General features: G+C 47.6%; 1 protein-coding gene across 3 annotated transcripts in view; it reads right to left on the bottom strand.

Moving 5' to 3' along the window:
* The window catches only part of LOC103190861 (voltage-dependent L-type calcium channel subunit alpha-1S-like), a 91,153-nt gene that overhangs the window by 25,034 nt on the left and 39,191 nt on the right, over positions 1-26,928 (bottom strand). For 2 of the 3 annotated variants that reach the window (XM_042342024.1, XM_042342025.1), the window contains exons 14-28: positions 25,696-25,810; positions 24,847-24,946; positions 24,261-24,330; positions 22,999-23,131; positions 22,052-22,181; positions 21,466-21,525; positions 20,157-20,263; positions 19,520-19,607; positions 16,531-16,638; positions 14,822-14,874; positions 13,268-13,414; positions 12,560-12,761; positions 11,423-11,581; positions 10,674-10,784; positions 5,903-5,986 (exon numbers count right to left, since the gene is read on the bottom strand). In XM_042342024.1, coding sequence (XP_042197958.1) covers positions 5,903-5,986; positions 10,674-10,784; positions 11,423-11,581; positions 12,560-12,761; positions 13,268-13,414; positions 14,822-14,874; positions 16,531-16,638; positions 19,520-19,607; positions 20,157-20,263; positions 21,466-21,525; positions 22,052-22,181; positions 22,999-23,131; positions 24,261-24,330; positions 24,847-24,946; positions 25,696-25,810 — 1,667 coding nt within the window. The remainder of the gene's footprint in view (positions 1-5,902; positions 5,987-10,673; positions 10,785-11,422; positions 11,582-12,559; positions 12,762-13,267; positions 13,415-14,821; positions 14,875-16,530; positions 16,639-19,519; positions 19,608-20,156; positions 20,264-21,465; positions 21,526-22,051; positions 22,182-22,998; positions 23,132-24,260; positions 24,331-24,846; positions 24,947-25,695; positions 25,811-26,928) is intronic. The other variant, XM_042342026.1, reaches the window with a different exon arrangement.

The following is a 26,928-nucleotide window of genomic DNA, read 5'->3' as shown; positions in this document are numbered from 1 at the left end:
ATATAGCGCCTTTCATGTCGGGAGGACGTCCCAAGGCGCTGGACAGTTGGGTCAAGGACCCGAGCCTTGGGGGGAAAATGGTGAGGGGAGGGAAGGGAGGGAGCAAGGAGGAAGGAAATGGTCAGGATGAGGGGAGGGAAGGGAGGGAGTGAGGAGGGGGTAGAGAGTCGAGAGGGGAGCTGAAGGCACGGTCAAAGAGAAAGGTCTTGAGACCGGCCTTGAAGGAGGAAAGGGAGGAAGCGGCGAAGGCACTGGGGGATGGAGTTCCAGAGCCTCGGGGCTGAAGGCCCGGCCACCAATGGTAGGGCGGTTGGGGAGGGGGTTGTGGAGCAGACCGGAGCCAGAGGAACGGAGGGTACGGGCAGGTAAGTAGGAGGATAGTAGGTCGGAGAGGTAGGAGGGAGCGAGGCCGTGAATGGCCTTGTAGGTGAGGATGAGGATCTTGAATTCTCGTGAATCTCCTCTGCACCCTTTCCAGTGCCCTAATATCCTTCCTGCAGTAAGGTGCCCAGAACTGGACGCAGTACTCCAGCTGAGGCCTAACCAGTGTTTTGTATAGATTAACCATAACCCCTACTCTTATACTCTATGCCCTACTAATAAAGCTCAGCACACCAAATGCCTTGTTTACTGCCTTATTTACCTTATCGTGGAGTCCTGTAGCTCAGTGGTTAGAGCACTCGCTTTGCAAGCGAGAGACCTGAGTTCAATCCCAGGCAGAGGGCGAAACCTTGGGCAAGTTTCCTTACTCCACACAGAGCCTAATAATAATCCCTCCAAAAATCAAAGACAATAATAAATTGGTCATTTTCAATCTACGACTGTTTGTGGGACATTGCTGTGCGCAATTGGCTGCCGCGTTCGCCCACAAATATACAGTCAATACACTTTACAGTGTGTTCTGTGAAGCGCTTTGGGACGTCCTCCCGACGTGAAAAGCGCTATATCAAATGCAAGGATTATTATTATTATTATTACCTGCCCCACTACTTTTAATGATTCGCTTACTTGAACACCCAGATCTCTCTGTATGTTCACCCCCCTTAAGATTGAGCTCCCAAGTCTATATTTTTCCTCCCTAAGTGTATCACCTCACACTTATCCACATTGAAATCCATCTGCCACATGTCAGCCCATTCCACCATTCTGTGTATGTCTGCCTGCAGTTGGTTACAGTCCTCCTCACTATTTATTACCCGACCTAACTTGGTATCATCTGCAAACTTGGAAATAGTACTCCCTGTGCCCAAGTCCAGATCATTAATATATATTAGAAAGAGCAGTACCGATCCCTGGGGGACACCGCTGCACACTTCCTTCTATTGCGAGAAACACCCATTAACCACCACCCTCTGCTTTCTGTCACTCAGTCAGTTCATAATCCAAACTGCCACTGTCCCCTTAATTACTGTGGGCCTCCAGTTTTTTTATTAACCTCTTATGCGGTACTGTGTCAAAAGCCTTTTTAAAATCCATGTAAATAATGTCCACCGCATTTCCCTCATAGTCACCTCTTCAAAACATTCTATTAGATTTGTTAGGCAAGATTTGCCTTTAACAAATCCATGTTGGGTCTCTAATTACCTCGTGTTCCTCTAAGTAGAGATTTATTCTGTCCCGGATTATGGTCTCCAGTAGTTTTCCTATTACCGAGGTTAGGCTGACTGGCCTGTAACTTCCGGGTTTGTCTTTCTGCCCCTTTTTGTAGAGGGGGTAACATTAGCCACTCTCCAGTCTCTTGGCACCACTCCTGTGTCCAATGACGATTGAAATATAATGGCCAAGGCCTCCGCTATTTGAACCCGTATCTCCCACAGCAACCTTGGGTGAAACCCATCTGGTCCTGGTGACTTATCAATTTTGAGCCCAGTCAATCTTTTCAGAACTTCCTCTCTGTCTATAGTAATCTGATCTATGTCCTCTACCCTCTCATCCAATACTGCGGCATTTGGGGCATCCGTTTCCGTTGTGAAGACAGATGCAAAGTACTCATTCAGTACATCAGCCACAGCCTCTGCCTCCATAACAAGATGGCCGTCATTGCCATTGATTGGCCCCACCCTACCTCTAACTAACCTTTTTTCCTTTATGTGCTTGTAAAATATTTTAGGATTCCCCTTTATGTTACCCGTTAACCTCTTCTCATGCGATCTTCTAGCCTGTCTTATCACTCTTTTAAGATCACTCCTGCATTCTCTATAATGCGCTTTGCTATCCTTAGTATCTTGCGTCTTCCAATTGTCGTACGCCGTCTTCTTCTTTTTCATCCTAGACAGAATATCCCTGGTCATCCAGGCTGGCTTGGTTCTCGCACATTTCCCTTTTGTGGGAATATATCTATTTAGACCCTATTTAGATCTATCTTTGAAGATCTCCCATTGCTCATGAGTCGTTTTACCTGCCATTCTTACTTGCCAGTCCACCAACTCTAGGTACCTTTTTAGTCCATCAAAATTAGCCCTTTTCCAGTCAAGCATTTTCACCCTTGACTGTACTTTGTCCCTGGGGGTTAGTATTGGCATCATTTGCATGTACCCTTGGAGACATGGCTGCCTCCTTTACAGCTCTTACCACACGTCTGATTACAGCTGATGTTAGTCTTCTCTCCATTCCAGAATCACATTCCAATGACACAGAAATAGAACACTTACAGCATGGGAGGCAGCCTTTGGCTAAATGGGTGCTTGGTTCCCCACTGGAGCTCTCTCTCCTTCAATCCCATTCCCTGGCTCTCTCCTCACCATGTCCGTGCTGGTGCTCGCTCCCCCACTGGAGCGCTCTACTCTAACCCCATTCCCTGGTTCTTTCCGCATACCTTTTGATATTATTTTCCCTCAAAGTAATTATTCCTTTTTAAATGCCGTGCTGGTTACAATTTCCACAGGTATTTATGCTGAGGCACTCCACATCGTAACCAACCTCTGTGTATGTGAAAATAAATCCTCTCCCCCCCTCCACACCCACCACCCACTCTTAAATCTGATATTCCTCAATTGTGCTCTTGTTACTGATTTGCTGATGAGTGGCAATAGTCTCTCTTTTTACCTCATTACAGTTTTTGTTAATGTGAAAACCTCAATAAGATCTTTCTCTTCTCCCCGATAACTTTTTTGGCTCCAACAAACAGTCCCCACTCCAAGTCACTGACTGTGTGGTGGGGGCTAGAGGTGAAGCACGTAGCCTGAGGCAGTTAGCTGTCCCCACAAGCAGCTGCGGACATCATACCCACAGTGTGTCAATCAACACACAGCTATCACTGCCAGTGGGCAGCTTAACACAGTCAATGCCAAGCTCTCCTGAACAACTTAGAAATGGGGACAGTCAGAGCCATGTGCACATTGACTGAACGGTGACTAACAGTGACTGAACAGTATATAAACAGTGGATAAACATTGAATACACACACCGTGAATACAAAGCAAGGGACATGGTTTTCCTGCAATGTTTAAGACCACTAGGCCCCAAATTCCCACTGATCTTAGCCTTGCCAAACCATTTTGTCTTAAAATTATAGATGGCGCAGAATTGCTGACTAGTCCTAAATTAATTCTTGTTAAGAACTGTGGGAATCACGTTAAAAATTTAGACTGAATTTTAGAATTGAATTTGAATAATAAAAATCTTTGTATTGCTCTGGTGCCCATGACATCACAATGTCACAAAGACCCTCAGGGATTTGCTGCCCACTGAAATGACTGTTTGTGTAGGCACATTTTGAGCAATTCTGCGCAATCTTGGATTTCAACAACAACAAAATTACATTTATAGAGCGCCTTTCACATCGGGAGGACGTTCCAAGGCTTTGGACAGTCAGGGATCAGGATCCAAGCATGGGGGAAGGTTGGGGTAGGGGTGCAGGAGGGCAGAGAGGTGGGAGGGAGACTGAAGGCATGATCGAAAAGGAGGGTCTTGAGACCAGCCTTGAACAACAACAACAATAACAAGATTGCATTTATAGAGCACCTTTCACGTCGGGAGGACGTCCCAAGGCGCTGGACAGTTGGGTTGGGACCCGAGCGGGGGGAAGTGGTCAGGGTGAGGGGAGGGAACGAGGAGGCGGTAATAATAATAATAATCCTTGCATTTGATATAGCGCTTTTCACGTCGGGAGGACGTCCCAAAGCGCTTCACAGAACACACTGTAAAGTGAATTGACTGTATATTTGTGGGCGAACGCGGCAGCCAATTGCGCACAGCAATGTCCCACAAACAGTCGTAGATTGAAAATGACCAATTTATCATTGTTTTTGGTTTTGGAGGGATTATTATTAGGCTCTGTGTGGAGTAAGGAAACTTGCCCGAGGTTTCGCCCTCTGCCTGGAATTGAACTCAGGTCTCTCGCTTGCAAAGCGAGTGCTCTAACTACTGAGCTGAGGTAGAGAGTCGAGAGGGGAGGTGAAGGCATGGTTGAAGAGAAAGGTCTTGAGACCGGCCTTGAAGGAGGCAAGGGAGGAAGCGAGGCAAAGGGACTGAGGGATGGAGTTCCAGAGTGTGGGGGCAGAGAGGCTGAAAGCCCGGCCACTGATGGTAGGGCGGGTCAGGAAGGAGACATGGAGCAGGCTGGAGCCCGCTGAACGGAGGGAGTGGGCAGGCTGGTAGGGAAGCCAAACTTTTCTGAAGGAATTTGAGCCTCAGAACACAATTGGATTCTCGTTGGAAAACACCAAACGACAAAGCAGGTTTTCCTGAGCTAGAAAGCAAAGAATAACGTCATGCTTCACCCAGATAATGATGGCTGAGAGGTTGACTTGGGCAGCGCAAGCCTTGAAATGTGCTCATTTCAGGATGCAGTGAGGACTCCTCAACATTTGGACTCCAAGCTACACTTCACGTTCCTTTAGTGGCATCTTAGATAATGACAATAAGTTCATGTCTTTGGTGCTTTAACTGATTATCCCACTTCTGTCTTTTGACTCTTATATTTATCTCTTGCAATATTCTCTCTTCTCCTGGGGATGGAAACATTTCTTCACCAGAAGGCTGTAGATGATCAGTCAGTCCTTGAACATCTTCAAGGCTGAGACTGATAGATTTTTAAAAAATAGAGGGATTAGGGGATATGGGGATAGGGCAGGTAATTAGAGTTAGCTCAGAAGATTAGCCATGATCTTATCGAATAGCAGGGCACAGGCTCGAGGGGCTAAATGGTCTACTCCTGCTCCTAATTCTTATGGCTCCCCCTGGCTCTGGCTGCCCTTGTTACTGTGTCCGGATTTTGCACATATGCTCCCAGCAGGAGTTACAGAACAGCGATGAAGAACCAGACCCAAGCCAGACATTGTGGCCAAATATCACTTCATTCTCTGCCCAGACCCAGAAATTGGGAATTCACAATCTAATTCTTCCCGTGTCTGTGATTCACCCACAGAAGCCAGATCCTGGCATTTTAGCTCGCCTTGGTGGGTACCTTCCCTTGCCTGTTCTCAGGGCATTTAGAAGTAGAATCCTAGGATTATATAGCACAGAAGCAGTCCATTCAGCCATTGTGTCTTTGCCGCCTCTTTGGAAAGAGCTATCCAATTCAATCCTACTCCTCCGCTCTCTCCCCATAGCCCTGCAAACTTGTCCTCCCCAAATAATCATCTACTTCTCTAACAACTTAAAAGTTGTTATCAAATCAGCTTCCACCAGCCTTTCAGGCAATGCATTCCAGATCCCAACAACTAGCTGTGTAAAAAAATTGTGCATGCAACCGGCTGCCCTGCCATATTCCCAAACATGTTTTATTATTCTATTGACTAGTATATATTTTATAATTATGCACCTCTGCATCAAATTCCCACTCTCACCAAATTCCTTAACAGAATTCTCACTCTGTTCCACCTCACTCAGTTCCCGCCTCATGCTTCTCTGCTCGGTGCTCAAGTGAGTGAAAATGTGAACTGAACGCAGAAGTACTTACATCAACTTCACTGAGAATGACATCGACGATGCTTCCAATGACAATCAGGAAGTCAAAAACATTCCATGGATCTCCGAAATATCCCTGAAGAAGAGATGGTAGAGAGAGAGGGGGTGTGTGGTGCGGGGGGGGGGGTAGGATGGAGGATAGTGGAAGAGAGAAAAAGATGAAGGGAGAGAGACGGAGGGAGGGTGGGAGGATGGGAGACAGAAGGAGAAAGGAAGAGAGAGCAAGGGGTAGAAAAAAAGGGGAGATTGAAGAAAAGGAGGAGGGAGAAAGGGAGATGTAGACGGAGGAGAGAAAGTGTGTTATGGAGAGGGAAAGGAGGAGAGAGAGAGATAAACAGAATAAGTGAGACAGAGAAAAACAGGAGGATGGTAGCACAAGGCAAATAAGTTTGGATGATGACAGCATTGAAATCTGCAGATAATTTTGCCTGTTAAGGCACAGAACAGGCATTTAAAAGTCAGCAACAACTTTATATTTGTTTAACGCCTTTCACATTCCAAGGTGCTGAAGAGAATACAAGAATGGAGAAGAGAATCGAGATTAGACAGTTTAGGCTTGATAGACCAAGTGTTAGAAATTGGACTCATCAGGAGCTTGCACTGGGACGTCCACCCGATGTGAATGGCACTGTACAAATGTAATTTGTTGTTGTTGCATTGACTCTACATAATGTCATTGGAGTGGGTATTCTGGAAGATGAAGTCCAATGGCTGAAGGGCTTTCTTCATCTCACTCAATTGACTATCAGGATGAGATATAACCAGAGGTGGATGATGACAGACATTGAATGTGACATGTAACAAAGTCTATGAGGTGATTACAGGTATATATATATATATATATATATATATATAGCTAGTGGTAATTGAAATGATCTGAGGTCTTTAAGCACAATCTTCGTGCATTAATATCATTTGTCTGAAAGGATTCCCTAACTTTTACCTGGAAGGGAAACTAACAAGTAACTTGGGGTACCGTGACCTTCCCCTCCTGGGGTATTAATAATAATAATAAAAACGATAATCCTTGCATTTGATATAGTACCTTATCATGTCATTGAGATGTATGTCTCAAAGCGCTTCACGGGATATACTATGTATACAGTGGATTGACTGTGTATTTTGTGGGTGAAAAGCAGCAGCCAGTTGCGCACAGCAGTGTCTCACAAACAGCAGGGTACAATTCCACAGGCTCCTCAGCTACCTGAAACGAGGGGCTGAGATGAAGAAGGCCCTTCAATTTATTGGATCTCACCCTTTCAGAACACCCACCAACTGCCTACCCATGGCAACATCACCCCGTTTCTTAAATTAAAATCTCTATCTGATTATTGCATTGGCTAAACACATATTATTGCCTTTTAGAACATAGCAGCAATACTTCCTCATTGTCTTGTGCAGAAAAAAGGATGTCGATCAAAATCCATTGGTTGCCTAACCCATTATGCCTTATGTTGTGTTGGCCAATGCAGTGATGCCGATAATTCTTGCATTTGATCTAGCGACATATTATGTTATTTAGGCATCTCAAAGTACTTCACAGAATATATTTTAAAGTGGATTCACTATATATTTTGTGGGCGAAACGTAGCTGCTGATTGCACAAAGCAGTGTCCCACAAACAGTCATGGATTGAGTGACCAAGTTTTTTTTAAGAGAAGTTATTATCCCCGGAAAGTGATCCAACAACTGCTGGGGAAACAGGCGTGTGGAGCAAGGAAATTTGACTAAGGTTTCAGCCTGCCTGGAAATCAAACCTGGGTCTTCTTGCTTGCGAGGCGAGTGGTTAGAGCACTCGCCTCGCAAGCAACAAGACCACTACACTACAGGACTCCATATCATTATCAGTTATAACAATCGCACCATTAACAAACAAAGCTTTGAGCTGCTGTAACTTACCCAGTGGAGACATCCTCCGATCAGGTAAAAATAGAAAAAAGAAATCAAGAATTCAGTGAAGCTGCTGCCTGCTAACGATGGCTGTCCCTTAATGCAAAACGGCAATTGCTTTACAACAGGTTTGATGTGATAATTATCTCCCCCTTTCAGTACAATGGCTTGGTCCGAAGAAGCCAATCACCACATCTTTATTTCCACTTGTGGTGGGCCATCACTAACGTCTCTTAGATGGGAGGGAGTTAAAGGGAAGTGGGATAGAGGGGAGAGAGTTCTAAAGGAGAGGGATGAGGCGAGCAGGTTAGGAGGGATGGGGAGAGGGTGGAAGAGGTGCTCAGTGCTGACACTGTGGGGCTTAATTGCTTTTGCTCATTAATTTCTCACTAATCAACGTCCCTCACTATCCATGACCTCACCGTTGACGAAAACATTGACATCCTCGCCCTCACCAAAACCTGGGTCACCCCAGGCCACACCTTCCCACGAGTCGAGGCTAGACCTCCAGGTTACACCTTTCACCAAAACCCACAGCATAATTGTCGTGGCGGTGGTGTGGCTCTCATCTCCCGGTCGCCTCTCTGCCTTTCCCCTTACTCCTCCGGAACCTTCCCCTCGTTTAAACATCTTACCCTCTACCACCCCTCCAGGCTCTCCCTCAAAATCATCCTTGTCTACCGTCCCCCCAAGCCTTCCCCCACCTTCCTTTCGGATATCTCCACCCTCCTATCTTCCCTCTCCCTCTACTCTGAATGCCTCCTAATCCTAGGCGACCTCAACCTCCACTTCTCCCCCTCCTGCTCTACCTCTGCCGACTTCTCCTCCCTCCTCTCTTCCCTTAACCTCTCCCTCCTCATCCATTCCCCACCCACGTCCGTTGCCACTCCCTTGACCACCACAAGACCTACCTCTGCGCTCTTGCCTCTGCCAAATCCTCCTTCTACTCCAAGGTTATCTTGGAGTCAAAGGACAATCCGTGGCTTCTCTTTTCCACCACAAACCGTCTCCTCCGTCCAGCTTCCCATACCTCGCCCATCCTCTCCTCAAACTCCACCTGTGAGGAGATGCTGGATTGCCTCGAAACCAAAATCGAGGGGATATGTTCAGCCACCTCAGCCCGGCCACAGTCACTCCCACATCACTTCTCCCTCATGACCCCCCCACCCCACCCATCCACCCCCTATACTCCTTCAACCCTATCTCTCCCTCCTCCCTCTCCGCGATTGTTCACAAACTCAAACCCACCACCTGCTCCCTCGATCCCATCCCCACCTCTCTCCTCATCTCCCAGATCCACCTTCTGGCCCCTCTCCTGTCCAATGTCATCAACCTCTCCTTGTCTACCAGTTCAGTTCAACGCCCCTAAAAACAGCCGTCATCACCCCCATCCTGAAAATACCTTCCCTGGACCCATCCCTACTTTCCAGCTCCTGCCCCATCTCCAACCTTCCATTCCTCTCCAAGGTTCTGGAATGAGTCATCGCTTCCCAGCTCCGCTCCTTTCTCTCCTGCCACTCCCTCTATGAACCCCTCCAAACCGGGTTCCACACTGCCCACAGCACGGAAACAGCCCTGGGGGTCACAGTCACTAGTGACGTTCTGAACATCTGTGATCAGGGCTCCCTCTGCCTCCTTGTCCTCCTCGATCTCTCTGCCGCCTTCGAGACTGTCGACCACTCCATCCTCATACACCGCCTCTCCGCTTTACTTAATCTTCACTGACCTGCCCTTGCCTGGATTGAATCCTATCTCTCTCACCATCTCCACTTTGTTGCCTCTAACGGTTTCTCCTCCAGCCCCCGCACTGTCACGTGTGGCATCCCCCAGGGCTCTGTCCTTATCTCTTCTTTAATATCTACATGCTCCCCCTCGGGGACATCATCTACAGACATGGGGTCAACTTCCACATGTACGCGATGACACCCAACTCTATCTCTCTGCCCCCACCCTCAACTCCAGGGCCACTGCTGTCCTGACACTGTCTGTCTGCCCCCACCCTCAACTCCAGGGCCACTGCTGTCCTGACACTGTCTGTCGGACATCAAGTCCTGGATGAGGGCAAACTTCCTACAGTTGAATGTGAATAAGACTGAGGCCCTCCTGATTGGCTCACGGCAGCGCCTCAGCACCTCAGGCTCCGGCAGCATCGCCCTCCATGGTGTACACTACAACTCACCAGTCAGTCAGGAACCCGGGTGTCTTGTTCGACCCTCAACTGTCTTTTCTCCCCCACATCCAAGCCATGACCCGCTCTGCCTTCCCTCACCTCCGTAACATCGCCCGACTCCACCACTACCTCACCCCTCAGGCCACTGAAACTCTTGTTCATGCCTTCATCACCTCCAGGCTCGACTATGCAAACGCCCTGCGTGTCGGCCTTCCCAACTCCTCCCTCCACAGGCTGCAGATAATCCAGAACACTGCAGCCCGTGTCCTCTCCCGCACCAAACTCTGTGACCTCATCTCCCCTACTCTTACCCGACTCCATTGGCTCCCTATCCTTCAGAGGATCCAGTTCAAAATCCTGGTCCTCTCCTCCAGCGACCCCAGCTCGGGTCTGAAATGCTATCACTGTCCAGTGCCTTGGGACATCCTCCCGTCGTGAAAGGCGCTATACAAATGTAATCTTGTTGTTGTTGTTTTGGTTACAGCTGAGCTGAAGGACACAGGTTGATCTCCCCAGCATGTGTATACATCAGCTAGGTCAGACTGGCCGGTGCATGTCTGTGTTTGCGTGTGTGAGTCTGTGTGTATGTGTGTATGTCTATGTGTGTGTATGTATGTATGCGTGTGTGTGTGTGTGTATAAGTATGTGTGTGTGTGTATGTGTGTGTGAGGTTTCTCTGCTGCGCAGTGTGTCTCAGGCTTACTTTGGCTTTGAAAGCACAGAGTTTCAGAACCATCTCCAGTGTGAAGAGCCCTGTGAAGACCACATTCAGCTGGTCTGAGAGGTAACTGAAGTCATCCGACTGTCCATAATGCTGTGGGGAAGAACAGAGTTCCATCACAGAGCGGACGAGGCACAGCATTAACATGAGTCTAATAACATCAGGCTCTCACTTCACCTCCCAGCCCCTCAGCTTCCACATTCACCTCACGGGATCACAGCGAGATTCCAATGAAGAAAGCTCCTCACTCATTCAACCTTTCAGAATACCCATCCTCCCATTACACTATCAAATATTTCTTAAATCAGTATCCAAACCAAGCTGAGATGTCCACCTGCACAGGGAAATCCCAGAGATAGATTGTTGGGATGGAATGTGCACCTGGGTTGGACCTGTAAGATCCTCAGTGTGTGTTCTCCATCTCCTTCCTCAGAGCAGTTTTTAGGAATTCAGTCTTGATGCCGTCCACACCAGCTGCCTTGCCACTGGCCAGGTGATCTCTGCACTGCATTCAGGCCTGGCCAGTCCCTTGCATTGAGATGGCCAGAACTGCACACAGTTGTCCAGCCTAGCCTGACCACAGCACTATCCAGCTTGAGCATGTCTTCCAGAGATCTGAACTCAACTGGCTTGACAACAAATCCCAGCACATTGTTTCCCTTGCTTATCCGTAACTCACATTATCAAGCAGTGTTTCCAATAGGAATGGATCCAGCAACACTGAGACTTACCTGCATTGCTAGACAGATGGTGTTGAGGAAGATCAGAGCAAACATCAGGTACTCAAAGTAGGACGAGGTGACCAGGTACCACACCTTGTACTGATACGGGTTCTTGGGGATGTAGCGCATCAGCGGCCGAGCTTTGAGGGCATACTGAACACACTGACGCTGTGAGAGAAACATCACTGGTCAGTGCAAAGGCAATAACAACAACTTGGATTTATATAGCGCCCTCCATGCTGGACAGCGTCGCAGAGCGCTTCACAGTAACGGATCCCGGGGCCGAGCCAGGGGAAGGGGGAGGAGCCAGGGGGAGGGGGAAGAAGGTGACCAAAGGCGCGGTCAAAAAGAAAGGTCTTCAGCCAAGACCTGAAAATAGGAAGAAGGGGAACGAGGCGAAGGGAGTGAGGTGGGGAGTTCCAGAGCCTCGGGGAGTAGTGGCTGAAGGCATGGCCGCCAATGGTGGAGTGGAGGATTTAGGGGACAAGGAGGAGGCCAGACCCGGTGGAGTGAAGGTAACGATCACTGTTGTGAGGAGAGAGGAGGTCAGAGAGGTCAGGGGTTGCAGAGGAGTGGAGGGTTTTGAAGACAAGGGTGAGAATCTTGAAGTCAATCCTCTCTGGGACAGGCAGCCAGTGCAGTGTGGTAAGGACTACGGTTATCGGGGAGCGGAGATTGGTGCAGGTACATGTTAGCATGTTATGTCAGTTAGCGGGGGCGTGGAGGGGTTATACCACTGGAGGGATTTATCTCTGGAGTTTCCATGTGTAAGTGGGATGCACCGAATTCTCACCTTATCCTGGTGATGAAGGGGGTGGGGGGAGGTCCCAGAACGAAGGAGCGTTATCTTAAATTTAGAGCTAGGCCATTTTGTAGTGAAGTCAGGAGGCAGTTTTTCACCCAAAGGGTAGGAGAAATCTGGAACTCTCTCTCCCAAAAGACTGTGGATGCTGGATCTATTGTAATGTTCAAGACTGAGGTGGATGGGTATTTGTTAGTTCAGGGTAGCAAGAGATATGGGACAAAGGCTGATACCTGGAGTTGAAATACAGATTGGCCATGATCCAGTAGAATGTTGGAACAGGCTCAAGGGGCTGAATAATCTATTCCTGTTTCTATGTTGGGGAGGGGAGGGCTAGTGAGTACCTGGTTCTTGTCCAGCTCGCAGTTCTTGTACTCGGTCTCGCCTTGTTCCTGAAAGGTCACAATGACAAATCCAACAAAGATGTTCATCATGAAGAAAGCAATGAGGATGATGTAGATGATGAAGAAGATGGAGATTCCGACCCGGTAATTGTAGATTGGACCCATATCCTCGTTGTGGGAGTCAATGGCCTTGTAGAGCAGCCTGGAGGGATGGGCAGGGAGTTAGTGCCAGCCCCCACCATTGAACTCATGTTCGGTCTGACCTGGAATAACCTTTACCTAGCCATTAGCAAGTGCCTGTGCGGCAGAGGAAGCTAGGGGTAAAGAGAGGGGAGGTTATTGGTGTGGGCGCAGGCAGAGAGGGGTTAAAGAGGGAGGGAAATTACTGGGGCTAGTGAAGACAGACAAAAAAAGACCAAGGTCCATCCAGTTTGACTTCTACCATCCTGGTAGTTGCTTGCACATGTCATGTCCCAAACTATATACTGTATCCCCAAGATGTTATTCCCTAACAGAAATCTATCTCATTTGCTTTTGAAATAACCCACATTTTCTGCTTCCACTGACACCGTAGGGAGCCTATCCGATACATCAACTACTCGCTCACTGTAGTGTTTCCAACCAACGCATGGAGCAAAGGGTTAAAGAGTAAGGTTACTTACTGGGGTCAATAGAGGAAGTGAGGGGTTAAATAGACAGGATACTTACTGGGGCCAGCCCTCGAATGTGGAGACTGTGAACAGAGCCATCATTGCCGACAGTACATTATCAAAGTTAAAGTCACTGTTTAGCCATCTCCTCTCCTGGATCTGCAGGTGATTGGCATCTCCCTCCTTAAACACGATATAGGAGCCTCTACACACAGACACGAGGGAAAGTGAATGAGCAAGCGAGTGAAAGAGGGAATGTGTGAGACAGAGAGTGAGTGAAACAGTGCATGAGACAGAACTAGAAAGATAGAAAGATAGTGTGTGAAAGGTAGAAGAGATAAATAATAATATTTGTATTTGATATAGCGCTTTATCACGACTTCAAAACATCTCAAAGCGCTTCACAAAATATACTGTTAAGTGGATTGACTAGGTGTTTTGCAGACGAAATGCAGCAGCCAATTGCACACAGTGAATGGAGAAAGGGAAGTGGGTAGAAGGTGTGAGATAAATGGGAGAGAGATATGCATAGAGAGAGCAAGAAAGAGAAATAGAAGGGAGCGAGATGAGGAGAGAGAAAATTTGAGTGAGGGAGAATGATAAAAGGAATGAGAAAGAAAGATTCATGGATTGATTTTTTATTTTGTATTAAACACAGGAAAAGAATATCAGACAAACAAGTCTTGTTTCTGGCTTCAGATATGTGTACAGTGACGTGGTAAATAATATTTTTTGCATTTGGTACAGGGCCTTTCACATCAAGCAGACGCCTCAAAGCGCTTCACAAGATATACCATAGAATGTAGTGTAGTAGGTAAATGTAGCAGCCAATTTGCACAGAGCAATGTCCCTCAGAATGACAAATTCTCTTTGGGGGATTGCTGGCCAGGACAGCAGGAGAGAGAAAGTCACTTCTCATTCCAAGTACTGCCATGGGATGTTTACATTACTTAAACAAGCAGACCTGGCATTAGCGACCCATCTAAAGGATGGCACCCCCAACAATACCACGCTTCCCTACTAGAGTGTCAGCCTAGATCATGATTACAGCTTCCTGATGTGGCTTTACTTTTAATTATTAATTAATTATTATTATTATTAAGGGCTCAGGCATTAATGTCAAGCCTCAGTGACAAGTGATACAGTAATCCTTGCATTTGATATAGCACTTTATCACATCTTTGAGACATCTCAAAGCGTTTCACAGAATATACTGTGAAGTGATTTGACTGTATATTTTGTGGGTGAAGCACGCCAGCCAATTGCACACAGCAGCGTCCCACAAACAGTCATGGATTGAGTGACCAAATTGTTGATACTGTTATTATTTTTTAAAAAATTTGAAGGCTTATTATTACCCCCGAAAAGCGATCCGCCAATCAACTAACAAGCGGGTTCCTACTTACTGCTAGGTAAATAGAGGTGTGTGGAGTAAGAAACCTTGCCTAATGTTTCACCCTGCCCAGAAATCAAACCCAGGTCCTCTCGCTTGTGAGGCGAGTGCTCAAACCACTGAGCTACAGGACTCCACTCAGACTTATTGCCCCGGGCTTCAGTGTCTGGGTTCATGGCTACTCTCACTGGGGAGCCACTCTCACTGCAGGGCACTTACTTGCATTCCTCTTCTGTCATTTTGGTTAGGTCAGTACAGCTGTAGAACTTTCCCTGTATTGCCAAAACACAGACAGGAGTTTGCAGATTACTATATAACTGTATAACTCGTGATTTTTCACAGCTGCATTATTTTCACTCTATTTGTATATTCAGAAATGTTTATGCTAAATTAAATGGGCCACAGAAATCAGACCAAGTGACTTATACTTTTATTCCCATTGGCTAGGCAAGCACAATCCATTACAATTGCAATCGCCAGCCAAGAGTTTGGATCATTGTGCAAAACAAGTTCTGGTTTGACCAAAATGTCATAAAATCATTACAATGTCTAATAAGTCTTCGATAGCTAATGATATGTATAGATTTTTTAAGATAACTTGCATTTATATAGTGCCCTTCACGTGGGTAGCGTCCTGGAGAGCTTGATAGGGTAATAGATAATATGGTAGATATCACGACTTTTTGATCATCGTGTACAATAGCATCGCACCAGGAACACAACACAGGCTGTATAACACTGTATTACACAGACTGTCTAATTCATATTATTATGAATAATCATAATAATAATTGTTGCATTTGATATAGTGCTTTATCGCATTGTTGAGACGTCTGAAAGTGCTTCACCGAATATATTGTAAACAACAACAACAACAACAACAAGATTCCATTTATAGAGCGCCTTTCACGTCAGGAGGACGTCCCAAGGCGCTGCACAGTTGGGTCATGACCCGAGCAGGGGGAAATGGTCAGGGTGAGGGAGGAAGGAGGAGAGAGAGGGGGAAATGGTCAGGGTGAGGGAGGGAAGGGAGGGAGCGAGGAGGGGAGAGAGTCGAGAGGGGAGCTGAAGGCTCGGTCAAAGAGAAAGGTTTTGAGACCGGCCTTGAAGGAGGAAAGGGAGGAAGCGGCGAAGGCACTGGGGGATGGAGTTCCAGAGCCTCGGGGCTGAGAGGCTGAAGGCCCGACCACCGATAGAGGGGGGGGGGGGGGGAGCAGACCGGAGCCAGAGGAACGGAGGGTATGGGCAGGTAGGTAGGGGATAGTAGGTCAGAGAGGTAGGAGGGAGCGAGGCCGTGAATGGCCTTGTAGGTGAGGATGAGGATCTTGAAATCAATCCTCTGGGGGATGGGGAGCCAGTGGAGGCGAGCGAGGGTAGGAGTAAAGTGAATTGGCTGTGTATTTTATGGGCGAAATGCGCAGCAGTGTCCCACAGACAGTCATGGATTGAGTGACCACATTTTTTTTGGGGGGGGAGGGATTATTACCTCGGGAAATTGATCCACCAATCGACTAACTAACTAACTAACTAACTAACTAACTAACTAACTAACTAACTAACTAACTAACTAACTAACTAACTAACTAACTAACTAACTAACTAACTAACTAACTAACTAACTAACTAACTAACTAACTAACTAACTAACTAACTAACTAACTAACATACTGCTAAGTAAACAGTGGTTTGTGGAGTAAGTAAACTTGCCTAAGGATTCGCCTCGCCCGAGAATCAAACTCAGGTCCTCTCGCTTGTGAGGCAAGTGCTCTCACCACTATGCTATGTGTCTCTACAAGTAAGGCTTGTGGTGCTTGAGAAGTTTACACAGAGTATGCTACATTCAGGCCACTCTCAGCCCCCGCTCACCCCCCACCCCAGCTCCCGCTCACTTTCTCCCCCAGCTCCCGCACAGCGGTGTGGCTGTTTACCTTGAAGAGTTGTACCCCGATGCAGGCAAACATGAATTGCAGGAGAGTTGTGACAATCACAATGTTCCCGATTGTCTTGATGGCCACAAACACGCACTGGACCACGTGCTGAGGGACAAAAACAGAGACAACTGGTCAGTCTGATCTTATCACAGCATGGCTCACACATGGAGAGACACACACAAACACAGAGAGACATACAGACACACAGAAAGAGACTCACACACACACACACAGACATACACAGACACACTGAGAGAGACATACACAGAACACACACAGACAGACACATGGAGAGAGACACACACAGACACAAAGACACTGAGAGAAACCTACACACACAGACACACAGAGAGAGACACAGAGCGAGAGACACACAGACACAAAGAGACACAAAGACATACAAAAAGACACACACACACAGACATACAGAAAGACACACATACATACATGGCTGATGTGTTCTCTCCCCCACCCCCCACCGCAGTCATACCTGGCTGATGTGCTCTCCCTTCTCCCCAGCCCACCCCACAGTAATGCCTGGCGTGCTCTCCCCACTCATCAAACACCCCGCAGTAATACAACAACAACAAAATTACATTTATATAGCGCCTTTCACGTCAGGAGGACGTCCAAAGGTGCTGGACAGAGTTTCAGACTCGAGCTGGGGTTCAGGGTGGGGGAATGGAACCAGGGAGATCGAAAGCACGGTCAAAGAGGAGGACCCTGAGATGGGTCTTGAAGGAGGCGAGGGAGGGGGCGAGGTGGAGGGACTGCGGGATGGAGTTCCGGAGGGTGGGGGCAGAGTGGCAGAAAGCCCATCCGCCAATAATGGGGTGAGCAAGGCGGGGGACGTGAAGCAGGCCAGAGCCCGCTGAGTAGAGGGAGCGAACAGAATGGTAGGGGGTTAGGAGGTGGCAGATGTGGGGGGAGCAAGACCATTGAGGGCTTTGAAAGTGACCGCGGAGGGCCTTGAACTGTATTCTCTGTGAGATGGGAAGTCAGTGGAGTCGGGTGAGGATGGGGGTGATAGGGTCATGGAGCCTGGTGCGGGAGAGGACATGGGCTGCAGAGTTCTGGATGATCTGCAGCCTGTGAAGGGAGGAGTTGGGGAGGCCGACAAGCAGGGAGTTTGCATAGTCGAGCCTCGATGTAATGATGGTGTGTATGAGGGTTTCGGGGGCCTGCGGTGTGAGACAGTTGTGGAGCCGGGCAACGTTGCAGAGATGGGGAAGGCAGAGCGGGTCACGGCACAGATGTGGGGTAGAAAGGATAGTTGAGGGACAAACACGACCCCGAGGTTCCGGACTGGCTCAGTGAGGTCGAGTGTGCAACCATGGATGGTGATGCTGTCAGTGTCTGAGGTGAGGAGGCGCTGATAAGAGTCAATCAGGAGAGCCTCGGTCTTGCTGATGTTCAAATAAAGTTAGCTCTCATCAAGGACTTCAGTGGGTCCTGGAGTCAAGGGTGGAGTCAGAGAGAGAGAATTGGGTGTTGATCCCATGTTGCGGATATGTCACTAAGACATAAGAACATAAGAACATAAGAATTAGGAGCAGGAGTCGGCCATTCGGCCCCTCGAGCTGCCCCGCCATTCGATAAGATCATGGCTGATCTTCTCACCTAACTCTAATTACCTGCCCTATCCCCATATCTCCTAAACCTTCTATTTTTTAAAAATCTATCAGTCTCAGCCTCGAAGATGTTCAAGGACTGACATCTACAGCCTTCTGGGGGAGTGAATTCCATAAAGTCACTACTTTCTGAGTGAAGAAATGTTTCAACTCTGTTCTAAAAGGCTGACCCTTAATTTTCAGACTGTGACCCCCGGTTATAGATTCTCCCACCGGGGAAACAGACCCTCAGTGTCTACTGAATCAGCCCTTTAAGAATCTTATATGTTTCAATAAGATCTCCCCTAATTTTTCTGTACTCTATAGAGAATACGGCACTAGTTTATTCAGCCTCTCCTCATAGGTCAGTCCCCTCATCCCAGGCACTAACCGAGTGAATCTACACTGCACCCCCTCGAGGGCAAGTATGTCCTTTTGTAAATAAGGAAACCAAAACTGCACACAATACTCTCGGTGCGGTCTCACCAAAGCCGTATACAGCTGCAACAAGACTTCCCTACTCTTGTACTCTAAACCTTTTGCAATGAACGCTAACCGCCTTCTTAGTTGCTGCTGCACCTGCAAACTAACTTTTTGAGACTGGTGTACAAGGACACCGAAATCCCTCTGAACACTAACACTATCTAATCTCTCTCCCTCTAGAAAATAATCTGTTTTTCTATTTTTTCTACCTAGGTGAATAACTTCACACTTCCCCACATTAAATTCCATCTGCCACCTACAGATATTGAAGAGGAGGGGACCAAGGACAGAGCCCTGAGGAACACCACACAAGAGGCGGTGGATGAGGATAGAGTGATCGACGGTGTCGAACACAGCAGAGATGTCAAGGAGGACGAGGAGGCAGACGGAGCCCTGATCACTGATGGATAGAATGTAATTTGTCACTTTGACCAGGGCTGCTTCTGTGCTGTGATCAAAGGAGGGGAAGGTTCAGAGGAGTAAGAGTATAGGCCGAGCGAGGACTGGGAGATGAGAGCCACCCCACCACCAGGCAATGAGGTCGTGGGGTATGATGGGAGGTGTAGCCGGGTGGTGTTGCCTCTGACAGGGGGAAGGTGTCGGCTGGAGTGATCCAGGTTTCAGTGAGGGCGAGAATATCGATGTTTTCGTCGACAATGAGGTACTTGCCAGATGTGCTCTTCCACCCCCCACCCCTCCCTCCCCAGCAGTATTGCCTGACTGATGTGCTCTCCTCATGCCACACCACCCCCCTTCAGAGATTCACAGGTACATTGATGGAGACGGGCACAGATACACAGACACAGAGGAAGAGATACACAGAGACACACTCAGCATTGGCTGATGTGCTCTCTTCCCCCCACTGCAGTAATACCTGGCTGATGTACTCTCACCTTCAACCCTTTGGCTCTGTTGATAGCTCGCAGAGGTCTAAGAACACGAAGGACTCGAAGAATCTTCACCACGGAAATGGCACTGGACCTGGAGCAAGCAGAGGAGCATCAGTGCTGCCCAGCCCTGCCCCATGCCTCTCGAGGGAGGCATCAGGGTGAGCGTTCATGGAGCATCAGGGATATGGATGCAGGAGGTTGGGGTAGAAGGCAGGGGAGTATTACAACAAGAACAACTTGCATTTATATAGTACCCCTCACACAGAGTATCTTCCCAGAGTGCTTGACAGTGATGCAGCACAATGCCAAGCTGAGGGGAGGGAGTTTCAAATAACAGGAATCAAATCAGAGGGATCTGGAAAGATCACGGAGCTTGCCTGACAAGTGGCAACTGTCTGTTGCATTTCGCCCACAAAATACACAGTCATTTCACCTTACAGTGTATTCTGTGAAGCGCTTTGAAACATCTCATCGCTGTGATAAGGCGCTATATGAAAAAAAATCGAATTATTATTATAAATGTCAATTAATATGGACAAATGTGGCACTGTCACACACCACAGTGATATGGGTGTAAACATACTCCCCACTGACAAGTGTACACACATTCCACTGACACACATGCACTGGGGGTACTCACTGCATTCCAAAGGAGATGAGAGACACACCGACCACTAACAGGTCCAGAATGTTGAAGTAATTTCGACAGAATGAACCTTTGTGCAGAAAAGCTCCATATGTGGTCATCTGTACATTAGCGCAAGAGAGAGAGAGAGAGAATGTGTGATACAGAGAAAGAGAAGGATAGAGAGAAAGAGACAGAAACAAAGAGGACAGAGAGAGAAAGGGGAGAGGTGAGAGAGGTACATCAAAGTATGTACATATATATAGAGAGAGAGTAATAGAGATAGAGAGAAAAGTGTTAATGAGCGGTGTAAAGAGATGGAGAAAAAAATATTTCCATCAGTTGGTGAGTCAGTGATAAGGGAGGATAGATAACAGAAAGTTAGGGAAGTTTTCCCCTCGGAGGGTTGGGCTTGTCCCTCGCACCCTCCTCTCCACCATTGGAGATCGTGCTTTCAGCCACTACGCCCCGAAAATGTAGAACCCTCTCCCTCAATCCCTCCACCTTCCCCCCTTCTCTCCTTTTTCAAGTCCTGCCTGAAAACCTTACTTTATGACTGTGCTTACAGTCACCTCCCGCCCACCCCGGCTCAGAAGCAGGTTCCACCACTGTTAAGTGCTCTGAGATACTTCCCTGTGTGGAGGGTGCTACATAATTGTAACCTATTGTTGTTGTGGGTTGGTTCGGAAATTATTACAACCGAGGTGATTAAAAACAGCTTCAGCACAGACATGAGGGACTAAATAGCCTCCTTCTGTGTAGAAAACTGCAGTTTCTGTAAGATAATATTTGAGCTATCCAATGATGTTGGTGATAATTATCCATGCACTTTGCGGTGTTTATTGTGATCAATAGCACAATAGGTGAATGCCAATAGGTGTCAGCAGCGTCCCCACAGCACTGGCTCCCAACGCCCACATTTCTTGTTGCCATTTTTGTTTTTGTTTTGAGTAATTTTTGGCTTTTAAATGGCAGTGACTAGATGTATGATGTTGTAATTTTTTGGGGGGTTTAATATTGATCTTCAGGGCTGGGTAACTGCCCAAGATTGGAGAAATCTGCTTACTCCCTGCCCCAGAAAATAGTTTTTTCTCCGGCTGAGAACAAGGCTTTGGGCCTAACTAAATAACTTCCATGTTGACATTTTTTTTTATCCTTGTATGTTTCTACCGTTACTCAGAAGGGTGTTTAGAGGATGCACTGAGGAAGGTAGAGATTGGAGAGTGTTAGTAAACTGGGATTTGGAGGGGTTTGTTACTGGGCACATTAGCTTAGGGTTGGAATAGCAAATGCTGTAACCCCAGGAGCCATACACACTAAATACCTTCAGGACAATCTCCAGAGTAAAGATTGTAGTAAAAACAATGTCAAAGTAGTAAAGAACCTGAAAGGAAAAAGAATGTGCTCAGTTATTAACTGAACAGACAGATAAGACTTCTATTAACATCTCATCTGAAGCACCGCAGTACAATCCCTGTGCTACACTGGAGTGTCAGCCACGATTACATCCAACATGGGCTTGAACCCACAAACTTCTGACTGAAGCAAGAATGTTCCCAAATGAGCCAGAGAAGACAGGTGAATAAATACTGTACAAAGCACAGGCCCCGGCCTACACCGCGCAGGCCCCGGCCTACACCGCGCAGGCCCCGGCCTACACCGCGCAGGCCCCGGCCTACACCGCGCAGACCCCGGCCTACACCGCGCAGGCCCCGGCCTACACCGCGCAGGCCCCGGCCTACACCGCGCAGGCCCCGGCCTACACCGCGCAGGCCCTGGCCTACACCGCGCAGGCCCCGGCCTACACCGCGCAGGCCCCGGCCTATACCGCGCAGACCCCGGCCTACACCGCCATTGTGAAGCTTAATCATAGAGAGAGAGAGACATGCTGGGAAGATAATGGCGCTCACCTGATTCCGGAAGGAGTCGTGACGAATGGGATCCTCTGCTGCCAGCGAGATGCTGCTCAGGAGGATGAAGAGCAGGATGAAGTTCGTGAAAGTTGTGGCGTTGATGGCTCTATGGCACAGCACCCGGATTCTGGGAGAGACACCACAGAGAAAAATTTTAATTTGTCCCCTGAAATGGATCCTGCTATGCAGCAGAATGGTTGTCCACTATCTAAGCTGTAGATTAGTTTCATTATCTTACACATATTAACCACTGAGCTACAATGATTTGATCAGAGTGCTCGCCTTGCAAATGAGTGACCTGGGTTTGATTTTCAGCAGGGTAAAATGTTGGGCAAGTTTCCTAACTCCACACGCCTTAGTAGTAAGTAGGAACCCGGTTATTAGTCAATTGGTGGATCGCTTTTCCGGGGGTAATTATTCCTTCCAAACAAATAATAATAATAAATTGGTCACTTCAATCCACGACTGATTGTGGGACGCTGCTGTGCACAATTGGCTGTCTTGTTTCACCCACAAAGTATACAATCAATTCACTTTACAGTATATGATGTGAAGCGCTTTGAGTCATTTCGAAGGTGTGCTAAGGCGCTAAATCAAATGCAAGGATAATAATTGTTAAATTACCTCTTAATCACCCCTGCTGGAAGGAATTTAACCCCAGTATATTCAGTGTCTAACCCCCTTCAGCCCTGAGTACTAATCTAGTGAATCGTACATCAACACGCTACAAGATTATTTTAGTATATATCCTTCCTATGATTGGGTGCCCAAAACTCACACAGTATCCAAATAAGGTCTAACCATTATATAACCACAGACACATCTCCTTACCTCTATTTTCCAGATCCACTGTTATAAATACAAGCAACTCATTTGCCTAATTGCCCAAGTTTCTCCACTTACGAGTCGGATGTTAATGATGAATGAATGAATGTGTCGCCTACTTGTTGGTGGGGCTGAAGATGAAGAAGGCGCTGGCATTAGGCATGGGCACGGCTTTCTCTTTCAGCTGCAGCTCAGCGAGGGGCCGGGGGCGGGGGCTCAGGGGAATCTCGGGTTCCTCTTCCTCATCGTCACCTGAGACAAAGCAGCAGCATCACACAGCGCTCGGGCACATCTCAAATCACTGAACTGTAACCATGATATAACCCACCATCCACTGTAACCCCTACATACCCAACCCACTGAACCATCATAGTCATACTTCCCACTCTACCCTGGTTAGAGCACTCGCCTCACAAGCAAGAGGACCTGGGTTCAACTCTTGGGTAGGGCAAAACGTTAGACAAGTTTCCTTAAACAAAAACATAAAGAGCTGAGAAAACTTCGTCAGAACTCGTGGACCTGAAAAGTTGACTTCACTTTCCTTTCTCCATAGATACTGCCTGACCTGCTGAGTTTTCCCAGCTCTCTATGTTTTTGTTTCAGATTCCAGCATCTGCAGTATTTTGTGTTTTGTTTAGGCAAGTTTCCTTATCTGTTTACCAGTTGTTAAGTTGATTGGTGGATCACTTTTCCAGGGTAATAATCCCTTAAAAAAAAAATTATTTTGACTCTCAATCCATGACTGTTTGTGGGCCACTGCTATTGGCTGCAGTGTTTTGCCCACAAAATATGCAGTCAATCCACTTTACAGTACACTCGTGAAGCGCTTTACGACGTCTGAATGACATGATAAGGTGCTATATCAAATATGAAGATTATCATTATTATATGGTGCTATATCAAATGCAAGGATTATTATTATAGCCGTGATATACCCACATCCCGCTGTAACACATTGCTCACTAGGCAACATACACTGTTCACTTGTTCAGTAAAACTCACATAAGTATTATCAGTCGGGACCCTAATGTTTAATATAACTAATGTGAAGTATGAGTTACAGGCAAACTGGTGAAAGTCGTATAAAATCTGATTTAATCAATAGTCTACACTGTGCATGCATACTTCAATGTAAGTGTGCATGTGTGGATAGATCCTTCATTTCCTGTGTTTCAATGCAGATAGTAAGTGTGGTTAGCAGTGTTATGAGTTCGTTAATGATTTGCTTCATAAAATGTAAATACATGTAGTGATTTGGGGTAGGAAACTGAATGGGACTCGGGTGCAAGCACGATTTATAAAGATAAGACTTATGTGAGTTTTGCTGTACACACTGCTCACAAGTGCACACTGACCACCAGGAAACCTCCTGGGCAATTACCTGGGAAGTCATCAGATGGGTAGGGATCTTTGACTTCATTCACATTTGCTTCAAACTCGTCCACTTTAAGCTGAAAATAAAATCACTGTTTACTCAGTAACACAGCCTCCTCTGAGAGCAGCACCCAGAGACAGGAGGAAAGAACGCACAGGCATCAGGAACCTTGTATGTTCTTATTCATAGACACGTCAATGTGAACATCACTGTGTAGAAACACCCCAGTGTGTATCTCCCCCATACATACATCCCAGGGTATAACCTACCCCTTTGTCCTTAGTGGATATGAGAATCTCCAGCATGTACAGCTTGGCTTGGTTGGTAACACCCTCAACTTGGGCCAGGATTTCAGCTCCTATCCCAGGTGCCAAGCGCCTTGGTACATCTTTCCGATATGGAAGGCGCTGTATAAATTTTGATTGTATTGTTTATTTATCACAGTGTAAACCACCCTTTATATACTCATTGCAATGCGTACCTCTTCCGATATATCGATCGTCGTCGGTACCCTCAAACCTGGATACCTATCTGCACCCGCCCCCCCACCCTTGTGACCCCAGCCCAGGCCCCAGGGTTGCTCAGTTGGAACCTGTGCTGTGGTGGGAATTCCCTCGGATTTCAGCTTCGCCATTTCCAGCCTCTTCAGCAGCAGCTGTTTGTCCTCCTCGGCCTTGTTGGGGTTGGCAGCCCTGATTAATCAAACCAAGAGGTCAACAGTGAACAAACACCTTACATGTAAATCAAAACAACTAACAGCACCATCTCCATCTCTCCTTCACCTCTCCCAAACCTGGCGTTTAAGCCCCATGGTAGAGGTTTGAGCTGGTAATCTTGGCTGACACTCTAGTGCAGTGCTGGGAGTTGTGTTGTATTATTAGAGTTGTTAAAACAAGGTCTTATCTGTTAGGTTCTCTGTTTGGATAGATGTTAACATCCTATGGAAGCTTTTGAAATGAGAAGGGAGTGCCTTCCCACTAACCTGACCAACAATCGCAAAGATAAACTTTGGCCTTCACAGTCCCTTCACCTCACTCCCTCCCTCACCTCCTTCAACAACAACAACATCCTGCACCCACCCAATATAGTGCCCTCCACACAGGGAAGTGTCTCAGAGCACTTAAGAGTGGCGGAGCCTGACTCCGAGCTGGAGTGGGAGGGAGGTGACCATAAGCACCGTCAAAAAGTAAGATTTTCAGGCAGGACTTGAAAAAGAGGAGGGAGGGGGCAAGGCAGTGAGATTGAGGGAGAGTGTTCCAGAGTTTCAGGGTGCAATGGTGGAAAGCACGACATCCAATTGTGGGCTGCGGGTACTTTATCAAAATCAAAGATTATTATCGTTATTATTATCCCTGTCCCCTTTTTCCGATCCCTGCCCCATATCATGTTCCCTGTCTCCTCTCCCATACTGGGTCGCTCTCCCAATCTCCCAATTTCTCACCTCTCCAACTTCCTCCTCAACTTCTCCTCGGCAGCTTCTTTCTGAGCTGAGGTCAGACTCTCTGCATCGGCCAGGTTGTCCACAGCGATGGCCAAGAATACATTTAGCAGGATATCTGCGTACAACAAGCTAAGGCCCGCACAGGGCACAGTACGTACCACAACAAATACAAATTACATTTACACAGCACCTTTTAAGTCAGGAGTCCCAAGACACTGGTCAGTCAGGGATTTAGATCTCAGCAGGATGTTGGGATCGGGAGGGGTGGGGGCAGGGAGGCTAGGAAGGTAACCGAAGGCACAGTCAAAGAGGAGGCTCTTGAGACCGGCCTTGAAGGGGGCAAGGGAGGGAACGAGATGAAGGGACTGTGGGATGGAGTTCCAAAGGGCTGAGGGAAGAGAGGCTGAAGGCCTGACCATCGAAGGTGGGGTGGACCGGGCGGGTTACATGGAGCCAGCTGGAGCATATTTATATGGAGTCAGCAGGTCACAGAGCATATACAACACGGGGCACACTGTGCACCCCTCCCCACAAACTGCCCCCCCCCACCACACACTTCCCACGCCACCAACACAAAAAAATATACACTGCAACCCTCCTCACATCCACACACTGTCCCCCACATCCCCCCACAGGGCGGGGGGGTGGCAGGGCGGGGCGGTGGTAGGCAGGGGCAGGGGCGGGGCGTAGAACCAACAAAAACACTAACAAAAAACTTTTTTAAAAAACTTTAAACCTTTTCTTTGGAAAATCCCTAAAATCCAGAGTGAGAGATAGGAGGAAATGTCAGGACAGGTGATGGGCGAGGACTGCAGTATATGGGAGTTGATGGAGGGCAACCTGAGTCCCGGGTGACTACATCTGCAGTAAGTGTCTGCAACTGAGGAAGCTCCAGGTCAGAGCAGCTGAGCTGGAATCTGAGGCGCAGACATTGCGCAGCATTAGGGAAAGTGAGAGCTTCCTGGATAGTTTCATCTTGGAGCCAGTCCCTCCCCTGAGGCTCAGGGAATGTATAGATTACGTGACTCGTCGGGGATAGGGCAGGATGACTGACAGTCAGGTAGTGAAAGGGACCCCAGAGAGAGTGGTGGAGAAGCCCCAGGCTTTAATCTTGTCCAACAGGTACAAGATACTTGCAACCTGTGTGGACAGGGAAGCCTATGAGGAGGAAGAGGATGAGCAAACTGACTCCAACACTTCTATACAGGAGACCACACAAGTGGGGGGAGATAG

Source organism: Callorhinchus milii, unplaced genomic scaffold (assembly GCF_018977255.1).
Source record: "Callorhinchus milii isolate IMCB2004 unplaced genomic scaffold, IMCB_Cmil_1.0 Scaffold19, whole genome shotgun sequence".
Lineage (NCBI taxonomy): Eukaryota > Metazoa > Chordata > Chondrichthyes > Chimaeriformes > Callorhinchidae > Callorhinchus > Callorhinchus milii.
Note: the sequence above shows the minus strand (reverse complement) of the source record. Positions and strands in the feature narration are given on the sequence as shown.